General features: G+C 40.5%; 1 protein-coding gene across 2 annotated transcripts in view; it reads right to left on the bottom strand.

The window, feature by feature from the left end:
* Positions 1-15197, bottom strand: part of LOC149826866 (protein ZINC INDUCED FACILITATOR-LIKE 1-like) — a 208531-nt gene that overhangs the window by 73839 nt on the left and 119495 nt on the right. For both annotated transcript variants that reach the window (XM_090019009.1, XM_090019010.1), the window contains exons 9-10: positions 11284-11333; positions 11105-11180 (exon numbers count right to left, since the gene is read on the bottom strand). In XM_090019009.1, coding sequence (XP_089875135.1) covers positions 11105-11180; positions 11284-11333 — 126 coding nt within the window. The remainder of the gene's footprint in view (positions 1-11104; positions 11181-11283; positions 11334-15197) is intronic.

Here is a 15197-nt window from a genome sequence, read left to right as displayed (position 1 = left end):
ATAAGAAGACGATGTTCGGGTCCTTTCGATTGAAGGACGATGCTCGCGAGTGGTGGGACACTACACGGGAGGTGCAGTTCCCAGGTGCTGAGGTGATTCCTTGGGAGGCCTTCCGAAGGGTTTTTCTCGGGAAATGTTTCCCTCCTCATGCGAGGGAAAAGAAGAAGGTGGAGTTTCTGGAGCTGTGCCAAGGCACCTTAAGTTTGAACGAATATATCGCCAAATTTCAACGGTTGGAGCGCTATTGTCCTCACCTATTCGAGGATGATCATGAACGGGCCGGGAAGTTCATTCGCGGACTAAAGGAAGGACTCAGGCATAGGGTTCTCACTAGCATGCCCGCGACTTTTTTCTGCGGCAGTAGCAGCAGCCACCTTACTGAACGAGGATTGGGAGCATTCAAAAAGTGCGCAAGCCAAGAAGTCATCTGCGTCCGGTGGTGATCAGAAGAAGACCTTTTCCGGCGGCCCAAGGCAACGACCACCTTTTCCAGTGAAGACTGAAGGAGGGAAGAAGCAGTTTCCTCCAGCAAAGCGCCAAAGACAGCAGGGCCATCCACTGCCCAGACAGCCGTCGGGAGATAACTGTCCGAGGTGCAAGAGGCCTCATGTGGGACAATCTTGTCCGCGGGACACTGGCGGATGCCTGTACTGTGGCAAGATGGGTCATTTCATACGCGACTACCGGAAGAAAGCAGCAGATGACCTCAAGCGAACCGGCAACGTATCTCAGCCTCCTCGACCACCTCATCAGCAACAACAGCGAGCACAACCAAGCAGTGGCAGGGAGCCGGGTCGAGTTTATGCAGCCACGATTGATCAATTGACGAAAGGGGATCTCGTTCAAGGTACCATTCTTGTTGCTGGTCAAGCAGCTTTTGCACTCTTTGATTGTGGTGCTACACACTCGTTTGTGTCAGAAAAATTCGTAAAACAATTGCATATAACGGTAAAAACACTTGATAATGCTTTAGACGTGTATAACCCCGTTGGGAAGAACACAGTTTGCACCACTTTCATACCTGAATTGGACGTAGTTGTGGCAGAGAGGCACTTGCCTGCTTGTGCTATCCTGCTAGAGATGACAGAATTTGACGTCATCCTAGGCATGGATTGGTTGCACAAGTATCATGCCAAGATCTTTTGCCGTGATGGCAAGATCGTTTTATCACCTCCAGGCTCTTCGAGAGTAGAATTCAGAATCCCCAGACCTGTTCGAGCAAGCCGAATGATCTCGGCGCTTAAGGCGCAGAACTTTTTGCGGAAGGGATGCACTGCCTTTTTGGTTAGTGTTATCCAGTCAGATCCAATGCCTATTCCCATCGGTGAGCTGGATGTTGTTCGCGACTATCCCGATGTTTTTCCTAAAGAGCTGTCGGGACTTCCCCCGTCTCGTGAGGTAGAATTCAATATTTAATTGCTACCAGGTACGACACCAATCTCCAAAGCACCCTACAGAATGGCGCCAGCTGAGCTTGAGGAGCTGAAGAAGCAGTTGCAGGAGTTATTGGATCAGGGATTCATTCGCCCCAGCGTTTCTCCTTGGGGAGCTCCTGTGCTCTTCGTGAAGAAGGACGGGACCTTGCGTCTGTGCATCGACTATCGAATGCTCAACCAGGCCACGATAAAAAACAAGTACCCATTGCCGCGTATCGAGGACTTGTTCGATCAGTTGCAGAAGGCCAGGGTTTTCTCGAAAATCGATCTTAGGTCTGGATACCATCAGCTGAGAATTAGGAATGAGGATATTCCTAAGACGGCCTTTCGGACGAGATACGGACATTACGAGTTCACGGTCATGCCGTTCGGACTGACCAATGCCCCCGCAGCTTTCATGGACTTGATGAATAGGGTGTTCAAGCCATTTTTGGATACCTTCGTGATCGTATTCATCGATGACATCTTGGTGTACTCAGAAAGTCGAGAGCAACATCGAGAGCACCTAACGATTGTGTTGGAGACCTTGCGAAAGGAACGTTTGTATGCCAAGTTCTCTAAATGTGAATTCTGACTCGAGGAAGTCATGTTTCTGGGACACGTTATTTCTAAGGAAGGAGTGTCCGTGGACCCTGCAAAGGTTGAGGCTGTACTTGGTTGGTAGCAATCAAAGAACACACGTGATATCAGAAGTTTTCTTCGACTAGCGGGTTACTACAGAAGATTCATTCAGGATTTTTCTAAAGTTGCGTTACCCCTGACGAAGTTGCTGAAGAAAGAGGCTAAATTCTTATGGGACGAGAAGTGCGAGGCGAGTTTTCAGTTATTGAAGGAGCGACTTACCAGTGCTCCTATTTTGACCTTACCTTCTGTTAAAGGCGGATTCGTGATTTATACTGATGCCTCTGGGTCAGGCCTAGGGGCTGTGCTTATGCAGTATGGGAAAGTGATCGCATACGCCTCTCGACAACTTAAAATTCACGAGAAGAACTACCCAACTCACGATTTAGAGTTAGTTGCGGTTGTGTTCGCACTGAAGATATGGAGACATTACTTGTATGGGGAGCAGTTTGAAGCATTCACCGATCATAAGGGCCTTAAGTACCTATTTTCGCAGAAAGAATTGAACATGAGACAACGGCGTTGGCTTGAATTCCTCAAGGATTACGACTTCACCCTCTCCTACCACCCAGGAAAGGCGAACGTAGTGGCGGACGCCCTCAGCCGCAAAGCACCAGAAGTTTCGATTAATGCTTTATTTGCTGGATGGAGGTTGGTCGAAGACCTAGCCTCATGGGAACCTTTCGCGATCACTCAAGGTTTAATCGGCTTATCTCACCTTGTTGCTCAACCTGAGCAGCTTGCGAGGATCATCAATGGGCAGAAAGCTGATGCACGCTACGAGAAGTTGAAGGCTCAAGCGATACTGGCAGATACACCTTTTCGTCTGAAGGAGGATGGAAGTATATGGTTGAAGGAGCGCCTTTGGGTCCCTGATGACCCGGTCCTTCGAGATGAAATTCTTGCGGAAGCCCACAAGTCTAGGTACACAATTCACCCGGGTAGCACGAAGATGTTCAAGGACCTACAACGCAGTTATTGGTGGAACGGTATGAAGCGAGACGTGGCTGAGTATGTCTCGAAGTGTTTAACGTGTCAACAAATCAAGATCGAGCACCAGAGACCCGGTGGGGTCATGCAGCAGATAGAAATCCCTCTTTGGAAGTGGGAAGATGTTACCATGGACTTTATAGTCGGTCTTCCGAGGACGCGGAGGAAGCATGACGCGATTTGGGTGATCGTCGATAGACTCACCAAGTCGGCTCACTTCCTACCTATCCGTCTCAACCAATCGTTAGATAGTCTCGCTGATCTCTATGTTAGAGAGATTGTGAGATTGCACGGTGTTCCAGTCTCGATTATCTCAGATCGTGATCCTAGATTCACTTCAAGGTTTTGGGGACAACTTCAGTTGGCGTTGGGCACAAAGTTGAAGTTCAGCACTGCGTTTCACCCTCAGACTGACGGGCAGTCGGAACGTACGATTCAGACCTTAGAAGACATGCTTCGAGCCTGTATGATGGACTGGAAGGGAGAGTGGGATTCCCACATCAGTTTGGCGGAGTTCACGTATAACAACAGCTACCATGCGAGCATCGGGATGGCCCCATACGAAGCTTTGTATGGGAGGCCATGTCGATCACCTATTTACTGGGACGCGGTTGACGAACGAAGATTGGAGGCACCTATAGTCTTGCAGCACTATACTCAGCAAGTGCAAATGATTCGAGAACGACTCCGTACCGCTCAGAGTCGGCAGAAAAGCTATGCAGATAGACGCCGACGAGAGCTTACCTTCGATATTGGCGAGATGGTTTTTGTTAAGGTATCTCCGACGAAGAGCGTATTTCGGTTCGGGAAGAAGGGAAAGCTAAGTCCAAGATACGTCGGACCGTTCGAAATCCTGGAGCGGATTGGAGAAGCAGCTTATCGCGTGGCGTTACCTCCGCAGTATGCTCAGATCCATAATGTTTTTCACGTATCCATGTTGAGGAAGTATGTTCACGATCCATCGCACATCATTCATTATGATGATGTGGACATTAGAGGGGACTTGACATTCGAAGAAAGACCAGTGGAGATCGTCGACCGTCGTGACCAAATGCTAAGATCAAAGACCATTTCCTTTGTAAAAGTTCGGTGGCAATATCATGGAATTGACGAATGTACTTGGGAACCTGAGAGTGACATTAGGGAAAAATATCCTGACCTGTATTTTGATTCTTCAAGGTAATAAATATTTCGCGGACGAAATTCTTTTTAGAGGGGTACGATGTAAAAACCACAAAAAAAAATTTGTTTTGGACCCGGGCCGGGCCGGGTCGGGTCCGGACCCGACCCGGACCCATTTTCTTTAGGGTTTTAAGTAACCCGACGCAGGATCCCGAAAGCCGCACCCCCCCCTCTTCTCCCCCTTCGTTTTCGGGTAAATTAGGGAAACCCACCGAGGTTTCCCCTTTCATCGCACCCCCCGACTTCTTTAAGAGCATTGCAGGAGGGCGAGGGGAGGCACGCCTCCCCTCTCGAGCTTCCTCCCCCTCGCACCGGTCTCCTTCCTCCCCCCTACTCGATGATCCTACTCCTTACTACTAACTTGTTGGATCTCTCACATACTTATTCATCACTCGGCCAAACATTGCTTATGCAGTTTATTCCGCCAGTCAGTTTCAACATGCTCCTAACACTGTGCACATGAGTGCTATCTTAAGAATTGTCAGATACATCAAGAATACTATAACCAAGGGAGTTTTTCTATCATCATCTTCACTTGATTTATATGCTTATATTGATGCTGATTGGGGTGAAAATCCCAATGATAGAGTCTCAACTACAGGTTTTTGTGTGTTCTTAGGTGACTATGATTTCATGGAGATGCAATAAGCAACATAAAGTATCTCTATCCTCAACTGAATCCAAATATCGTGCAATGACCACTACAATTATGGAGCTTGTGTGACTTTGAAGTCTTCTCAGTGATATGGGCATAGCCATCTCCACACCTTCGAAGATGTGCGATAATAAGAGTGCAATTTACATCGCAAGCAACCACACCTTCCATGAGCGTACTAAGCACATTGAGATGGACTGTCACTCTGTACATGATGAATATCTAAGAGAAACTATTACATTGCCGTATGTCACATCAGAATACCAGTTGGCGGACTTCTTCACCAAAGCTCTTCTTGCTGCTCACTTTATTTTTCTCCTTAGCAAACTTTCGGTTATTTCAGCGTAAGTTTGAGGGGGGTGTTAAATAAATAAATAAATAAATAAAATATATATATATTGTCTAGTTTTCCCAATAGGGGCATTTTAGTCTTCTCATATAGTTGTTTCTAGAAACAACTGATTTTCTAGTTTAGGGTTTTCTATTTATTCAAAATGTAATTTTTACCTTTTTTATTTTTCCTTTTTTTATTGCATTGCCCCCCCCATCATGTGATTGTTAGGGCCCCAACGATCATAAATATGATCGTTGGGAGCTCCCAATGACTCTATGAGGTAGCTCCCAATGGTCTCTCTCTCCTTTTTTGATGTGTATAAATAGGGGATGTTCCACCTTGTTCTTCTTAAGCTTTTAAAGCTCTCTTCAATAAAGTTTGATATTCTTTACTTGTTGGCATTACCTTTTTAAGGCTTTTTGTATTGTCTCATTGTGGATGTCTTGCTTGTATGCTCCTTGTGCCTTTGCACTTGTCCATTATTGGACTTAGTTGATGTTTTTGCATCTTTGGGTTGTAATTTTGCATACTTCATTACACCATATTGACTAGGATCTGGTACATATAGCATCCATATGGATTTTGGATATAGACTTGGATTTTGGATCCAGATCTGGATCTGAAAGCCATCCATGGCCAATTTAAAACTTTAAAATCAATTTAAAATTTAAATTGGGTAGGTAGAGTTCTACCCGGAGTAGAACTCAACTCTAGGGAGACTTTTAGAGGGAGGGCGACACCCTCTGGAATATTATATAAAATATTTAATAATTAATTAATAAATACAATAATTAAATAAATTATATTAATTAAAAATTATCTAGAAGAGGTAGAGTCCTACATGGAGTAGAACTCTACTCTCTTAAGTCTTATCTAGAGGGGATGTCACCCTCTAGATTGATCCCATTTAGAAAAGAAAAAGAAAAAAAATTAAAATAAGAAAATAAGGTATTATAAAAGGGGTTAGTCTCCCCCTCTCTCTACAAAATTGTGTTCTAGAGAGAGAGGGGGAGAGAGAGAACTAGAAAAGAAAAAGAGAAGAACCCAAAATCGTGTGAGGAGAGAGGAAAGGAAAAGAAAGAAAAAAAGAGAAAGAGAGAAAAGAGAGAAGAAAAATATGTTTTCTTCATACATCTACCAAATTTTTAGTCTTTTTCTACGCTATGATTAAGGTACGAGTTTCTCTTTAAGTTTTACGAGAAGGAATAGGTAAAAATTTGATTCATGTATAGGTTTGAGGGAAAATAAAAATCTGATTTCGAAATAACATATATTTATGTATATGTATTGTCGATTTTGGTTGATTAATGTATTTGTATCATTATTCACATATATGTCGATTTCCTTAATTCATGAGTCTGAAAATATATATGCAAATACATATTCAGACCCATCGATTTTATCTAGTTTTGGTACATGCATATTACCATGTTCATGATTCATTCATCAACAATATGTTATGCCATAGATTCAGTTAGTTCTATTAATGCATTTGAGACATGCATGAAATTTTAGACTATTAATTTCGTCGATATTCATATAGCTAAATATATATATTTGTTGACTTCCTTTTTGTTGACCATATATATATATATATATATATATTGCCTTGGTCGACCTTGCTATTTAATGATTTTTTTTCATGTCCTAGAAGTATATTGATTGGATCATATTTAGTTTTTGTGCAATCTGATCAGATTTGTCGATTTTTTAATATAAAAAAAACAAACCTGTTAATGTTTTTGCATGTGCAATCTGATAAGCTTTGCCGATTTCAGTATGTAGCAAACCTTATCAGATCTGCCAATATGTTGAGTGTGTGCGATCTGATGAGATTGCCGATATGTTGGGCATGTCCAATCTGATCAGACTATCGATGTGTGTGTGTGTGCAATCTGACCAGACTTGTTGATTTCCTCCAAATATGATCAGATCTGCCCTATTTTTAGGTTATGCATATCTGATAAAATTTGCCCCATTTTATGCTGTGCAAATTTGATCAGATCGGCCCCATTTTATGTTGCACAAATCTGATCAGATCTGCCTAGCTATTTTGACTTGCAGTCTGATTAGACCTGTCGATTTATACACATGCATACGATCCTTCGTTGATGATAATATTTCAGCATATTCTGATATTATATCATGTGATGCAGATTTTGTTTTGCTCATGCCTATATATACACTTTTGTTTAGATTTTATTGTGTGCAAATCTGATCAGACTTGTCGAGTTGCACAGGTGTGCAAATATGATCTGACTTGCCTTGTTGCATGCGTGAGCAAATCTGATCAAACTTGTCGAGTTTTATTGTGCAAATATGATCAGACTTGCAGAGGTTCATGTATGTACAAATTTGACCAGATTTGTTGAGTTGCATTATTATGCAATCTGATCTGGTTTGCCGACTTTTATTAGTAAGAAAATGTTATCAGACTTGCCAAGTTTCACTTGAGTGCCAGTCTGATAAAGTTTTGTCGAGTTTCATAGTAGGCCAACATGATTAGGTTTTGCCAAATTTCATGCTATGTAAATTTGAACAGATTTGCCACGTACAGGTTGGCATTTATGTTGGGTGCAAGCTTATGTAGTTGATTACATATTTAATTGGTTATGCATGTTCATGCAGTCGAATGTCATGTTGCAAATATGCATATCATACGCATGAATCTGAAGTTTATTTTGATGTTTACATAAATATGATCATATGCATGTTTGGGTGTTTATGCATGGAGTTGATCATGATAATGTGTGTTGCAAGCATTTGTTCGCATGTGAATGTGTTGGGCTTTATGTGCATTGTGAACATGTTATGAAATAGTGAGTGTGTTGCATGTTCACTAAAATTTTGGAAAGATGCATAAATTGCGTGTGAGATGGGTTGGTGGTCAGATGTGAACCACTGCAGGCCGTGTAGGCCAAGAGCCCATGTTGCTCCACTTGTTTGTTTTTGAAAACTTAATTACATTGTTAAAATGAAGCGGGCTAGGGCCCAAAGTTGGTCTTACATGTGGATTTGCAAAACAGTTCTTGTGTAAAGAACTTGAAATTATTTTAAAAAATAAGAGACCAAACAATGTAATTAATCTCTTCCTTCATATCTCTTCCACAGTGTGGGAATCTTGAATAGCGATCTTGAGGATCGTGAGGATATTAAAACTCCGTGTGCGATTGTGCTCCTGAACCCAATGTGATGATTCACCTTTCGACCATGGTTTAAGGAGATTTCAACCACTTTGCCAACCACTTTGCCTGTGTGTAGTGTTGTTGACTCAACTATAGTTATTGGTATACCAAGAAAGTAGCGTTAATGGTTGAGGATTTTCATTGATGTCCCAACATTAGGTGAGGATTTTTAATGTTTCAATGGAATGTGAGGAATCCTGATATCGGTCGAGGGACAAATGTGGAACCGAGTAATAAAATACAAATTATGTGTTAAGCTATAACTAAAAACCTAACTTGGACTTCAAGAATGTTGTGCCCGTTTTGAGTATTCGCGGGTTTTAAGAAAAAGTGAAAACTAAAATTGTATGCATTTAATAAAGACATGCATACAAAAACAACTCTCATAAATAACCTAATAAGTTATTCATGCATGTACATTGAATCATGAATCTTTACAATTCTGCATTATGCATCCATGCTTATTCTGTTTCGCATGATATTTGTTATTGCATGATACTTGTTTAAATGCTTGAATGGTAAGTTGGTTATAAAAATTGTTGTTCTATTCTTGCAAAATTATGCATGAATTTGGTTTATGCTACTTCTTTTACTGTTTGGATTTTTAGAGGAATTAGTACAAAGGACTTTTGGTTCTTACTCATTTTCATAAAATTGTTTTATAGGATCAGAATCTCAGTAATGTCCTGACTAACTGACTGGAGACTGCGAGCTTTGTGACCGGTGTTTGGTTCTCCGATAGAGTGACTCCCTTTTTAAATAGATGATTTTGGTGTCTTAGTATATTTTGACATTATTTATTGAATAAATAAAATTGATTATTCTCCTTTTGATTCAATGCACAATTAGTTTGTGGTTTGGTATATCAAATTTGTAAGGCTAGGATCCTTGGGTTTGTTTTCGCAATTATTTAAAAAAAAAAACTATTTTTATGAGGGTCAGTTGGGGTCGTTACATTTTATCTATTACATAATATATATATATATATATATATATATATATATATATATATATATATATATATTAAGTAGGTGGGTGACGCCCCACCCTACTTGAGTTTTCTCTCATGATGGGTAATTCGATCTACTTAACGAGGAACCAAGATCCATTTATATTTTTGGATTCATATTGGGACTATTCGGATACATGCAAAAATCCGGAATTTTTGGGACCCAAAATCAAAGATCCAAATCTTGAGATCTAAATAAGATATCGTGGATCCAATATCAGAGATCTATATAAGATATTAGGGATTCAATATCAAAGATCCAAATATGATATCATAGATTCAATATCAATGATCCAAATAAGATATCACAGATCTAATATCAAAGATCCAAATAAGATATCAAGGATCCGATATCAGATATCCGAATAAGCTATCTAGGATCCAAAATCAAATATCCAAATAAGATGTTACAGATCCAAATAAGATATCAGGGATTCGATATCAGAGATTCGAGATCCAATATCAAGTATTTAAATAAGATATAACATATCCAATATCAAAGATCCAAATAAGATATCAGAGATCCGAATAAAATACCCAGGATCCAATATTAGATTTAAAAGTAAGAATACCCCCGTGTAACATCCGGTCCATATATAAAAAACAATCAAAATTCATGTTTATTCATGTAACAAAATTCACAGGCATTACACATAAATTTACAAGACATTCCACACCAAGCATTTCAAAACCCACCAACATTCCAATTCATGCTCGGTTATGCTCGGCGAAGCTCAAGCTTGACCTGCCCCTAATCCACCATATGTTCCCTATGTCACAAAAAGAAACACGACGCAGATGTGGTTGGTACAACACTTCTCAAAAATTAGAACACAAGTCCGTGGTCGTACACAGACACACACAATATATATATATATATGAAAGCCTACCAACTAGAAAACCTACCCACTAAGAGACATTGTATTGGATTTCCGGTGTTTTTTCAAAATTCTGACCTTACAGATGTGTTCAGCATGATTGATTTGCTAGAAATTGCAATTTGGATCATGCATTTTTTATGGAAAAATGGCATTTGGAGCCTCAAAAATTTATGAAAATTGTAGGCTGTTGATTTTTGAAACCTTATAAAAACATATCCATGCATCGGAATCAAATGCTTCAAGAACTGATTCCTATAAAAACAAGGGCATAGATGATAGATCACATCTGTAAGGTCAGAATTTCGAAAAACACCAGAAATCCGATAAAATGTTTCTTAGAGGGTAGGTTTTCATTTTATATATATATATATATATATATATATATATATATATATATATATATAACATGAATATCATCACAAGTGCAAAACTTGAACAATTCTAAATCACTATAACTAAAAACACCAAACAATAAAACTAAGTTGAATTTGATGGCAATTTTTTAAAGAAAAGAATACATGTGATTATAAAATAAGTAATCAAGTTCATAAAAGGATATTGATAAAGCTAATGACAATGATGACTGTATCTTCCACTGGTTTGACGATGTCTATGAAGTGCCCTAGTGTGTCTACGTGTCATGTTGTGTCAACGGCGCAACAGGAGATGCCATTTTAGTGAGGTGTCCATGTGACACAGATTAGGTTTTCCTTTGACAGACACTAGAGTGACATTACAATATAAAGAATGAAATAGAACGAAGAAATATAGTTGCAATGCTACTAAAGCAAAATAATAGAACAATACTTACTGGAAGCCAAAAGCAAGCAGTCAACACCACTAAGGCAACTAAGGATATACAAAGGCAGGGTAGGAAGTATGGGAACCTGACAATTAAGTGTAGGTTTACAAGTTCAGTAACATGAATAAGAAATAAAACATAAATACAATGCAAATAAAAATAAAAAAGATGCAAAAGTATAGTGTTACCTCCCAAACACAGAATTTCTCGAAAATATTTGTGGATAATTCTCCGCAGGCTGACAAAAAGACATACTGAGTTAAGTCAATAATACCATGTTAAATACATTGAAGATATCTAGAACAGATGACAACATTACAAGCCAATTTTATACACAGGTACTCATACATGCACAGCGCACATACTCACATGCATGGACACCTGCATGCACACACATTATATACACACAGAATAACAAATAGAAGTATTGAGTTGAGTTATTAATACCATGTTCAATGCATTCAAGATATCTAGAATAGAACATCTGATAAATAGAAGTCCTGAATTGGGTTAATAATCCCATGTTCAATATATTCACGATATCAAGAACAAAGCAACATTTCCAATCAATTTGACCACATGCACCCTTCCCCCTTCTTCTCCGTGCCCCACCCCCTCCACACACACACACACAACCAACATACAACATAATGCTGGGAAACAAGATTAGTTGCTTGTGGCTCGGCTCATAAAGAGCCCGTTCGAACTCATGATATTGTCTTGACAAGCTCAAGCATGAACAACCACTGTTTGTCTCGGCTTGGCTCATATAGGGTTTTTTATTAATAATAAATATATTTTATATTATAGAATGAATATGATTGAAGTGTTTGGAGGCTTTGGCTTGCAAGCAATACGTTTTAGAGTTCAAATCCTATTGCATATAAGTTTGAAACAATCATTTATTTCGTAAATAAGCCAGTTTGAGATTGGCTTAGCAGGTTTAGGGTCCAAATTATTGTTTTCAATTTTTTTTTTAAATATATTTTTAAATGAACTTGCTCATGCTCAGCTCGTTTAGCTAGGACTTTACATGAGTTCAAACTCGGTTCAGCTCGACACAAGAAATGAACCAAGCTTGAACACCCTCTGCTTGGTTTGTTCGGCTCGCTCACCAGCCCTACATACACAGAGGGTTTTGGTTCTGCCAAGTTGAAACCATTCACCAACATTGATCCCAGGATTATGTTAGCAAGTTTTTTTTTTAGGAAAAGGTTTCTTATTTTTACTTCAATTTGATCATTTAAATGAAATTAATCAAAATCTAAAAAAATTACCTTTTTTTCATATTGGTAACCCTCCAAATTGGTTTTCCAGATTTGAAGATAAGTAGTGGCAGGGTTTTAAGACAATTTGCTTGTGATATTATTGCACAAAATATATTTCAATAATTTCTCATGATATTTTTCATCTTTCACTTTTGGAAAATTATTTAAGAACACAATAAAATGTAAAAAGAAAAAGAAGAGGAAAGAATACTGTCAGATTTGGTCGCTACTGTGGGAACATATATTGACATGTACCCAGATTGTTAGATCTCACTTTGCATGGATATAGTACTGATTGACTGTGAAAGTAACTCGGTCCAAGTTTTAAACCACATGTTAGACAGGTAGAATTAGGGAACCAAATGGGTTGAAGTTCCTGCTTTGGTCCAAACAGATCCAACCCATATTTTCAGATATTGGTAGTATATATCCAACAAACATGGCCAGGTGTTGTCAGACCTAGGCCTAGAACCAGAATCAGGCCAATCCCCATCTGTTTCCATGTAAAAACTAAGAGGGTTTATCGGTTTCCACAAGATTCAGTATCGTAGGTAACCAAATAGATCCAGACCGGGGATTTTACAATGAGATTGGAGTTGGACCCAGATCCATAATCAGAAGTCAGACACAGGGTGAGGTCAAGCATGACTCAACTATATCTAACTTATTTTTACCACTAGGCAGAATGGATCAGATCTATTGACCAGAAGAAACTGAAAAAGAGGCAAAAACAAGGTGTAAAAACTTGCAGAACTGGAAAATCAAGTAAAAAACAATGTGGCCGGAGTACTCCTACACAATATAATTCAATTTCGTAAAGTATCACATTTTGGAGGATAAAGAAGAGACATGATTGGTGAAATGCTATATGAGAAATTAGAAGGGTAAAATGTGTTAAAATACTGTGTATATATTTATACCTAACTGATATATGTAGATTTATACAATATGCATATATCAGGAATATTTTGGTCATTTACTAATATGTAATTTAGTACAGTCCAATAGGGACTGTAATGTCTTTTTGTTTTCTTTATTTTTTTATTTTTTATTTCTAAACTCAATTAGACTGTTGGGGAGACAGTCCGACGACCGTTGGACTGCCTCCCTTCATGGCATGTGAGGCTCTATAAATAGAGCCTCACCCCACTATGTATTTAGTGTTTTTTCTGAAGCATTTGTGTGTTAATACGAAATCCATTTTTTATATTGTGCTCTTGTGGATTTTGTGCATTTGTGGAATTAGTGCTTTTGTATATCTCTTTTTTGAGATTGTCATCGGTAGATTAGAGACCATAGTATACTTTGCAGTTGTGTAGCCCTTTGTGACATTGTGATTGTGCACTCTTGTTTCATTACATGGTATGAGAGCTAGGCTCTTGAAGTGGTGAAAGCTATCTTGGGATTGCTCTTTTTGTGGTGGTGATCTTAAATCCTTAGTCCTTAAATACAAGTCTTCTTCATTATGGGAGAAATAGATTCCGGGTAAAAACCACGTTTAAAAAAAAAAGTCGGATTTGGGTCATATCCGGATCCGACCTGGACCCGATAACCCCTTTAGGGTTATAACACTCGATGCAAGGGGGGGGGGGGGGGGGGGGAGAGTTTTTAAAACCCTCTTCCTTTCCCCCCGCCGCTTTCCCCTTCGCTTGAAAAGGTTCCCGAATCGCACCCCCCGAGCCCTTTAAGAGCAACGCAGAGGGGAGGGAGGACTCACATCGCCTCCTCCCGACATCTCTCTCTCTCACTCTCTCGTTGCGGTTTCCAGAAAGCCCCGTCGCCACCACCTTCTTATTTCGATCGCCATTACCGGCGACCTCGCAGGGGAGCCCGACATCAACGTTGCCTCCTCTCTCTCTCTCTCGTTCCTCGCTCCCTATGTGCGACACCGGTCGATGACGGCGCCCCCTCTTCTAGGTATTTTTCCTTTTCTTCTTCCCTGTCTCCTTTTTCCCCTCTCTGTGGTTGCCGAAGGACCAACAACCTCTCTCGTGCCCTCCCCCTCTCTCTTGTTTGTTGGTCAGAGAGCCGACAACCCCCTGCCACGCTCTCTCCCTCTCGACCCCAGCAGGCAAGGGCTCGCCCCTGCTGCCTCTCGGAATTCGGCTGACAGGGGCATGGCCCCTGTCGCCTCACGTATCTGGTAGACAGGGGCGGGGCCCCTGTCGCCTCCCGTTTCCAGACAGGCAGGGGCTTGGCCCCCTGCTGCCCCTGTTCTGGGCAAGCAGGGGCACACCCCTGCCGCCTCCCTTTTCCGGCCGTCAGGCAGGGGCAATGCCCCTGCCTGATTTCCCTTTTCGGTAGGACCAAATGGGTCTTCGCTGGTGGGTAGGAGTTGTTAGTGCACGTCACCATGTGTTAGGACGTTGCAAGTTCAAAACCCTAAGGTATGTTGTATTTTGGGTTGGGTCCGGTTCGCAGATGAGTCCTCCCTGCCCCTCCAGTTTCCTTTCAAATGGTTAATTGATTACCTTTTTCGCAGCCGGCGCAACAGAGCACGCTCGCCCCCGCGTTGATTTTGAGGTACGGGTCTCCTCTTTTGAATTCAAGTGAGAAATCAAATTCCGGTTCGATTTCATGCAATATATTGGGTACAACTATGCCATTGCTTAACTGCCTCAGAAGCAAACATGCACAGCTGATCCTACTGTGTAGAATAGCTTGTGATTTCTTGACAAAAGTATGTGTGAAAAAGACAATTTTGTCTACAGTGTCTAATTGTCTCCCAAGACCAGCTTGGATAAGAGCCCTCACACACACCACTCGCATGAGCACTCCCACGTGTATGTGCACATACACACACGGTTGTTTTATATCATCATTCTCATGGTCAT

Source organism: Nuphar pumila, chromosome 10, assembly GCF_984573655.1.
Source record: "Nuphar pumila chromosome 10, dmNupPumi1.hap1.1, whole genome shotgun sequence".
NCBI lineage: Eukaryota > Viridiplantae > Streptophyta > Magnoliopsida > Nymphaeales > Nymphaeaceae > Nuphar > Nuphar pumila.
This window is presented reverse-complemented; position numbering and strand designations above follow the sequence as displayed.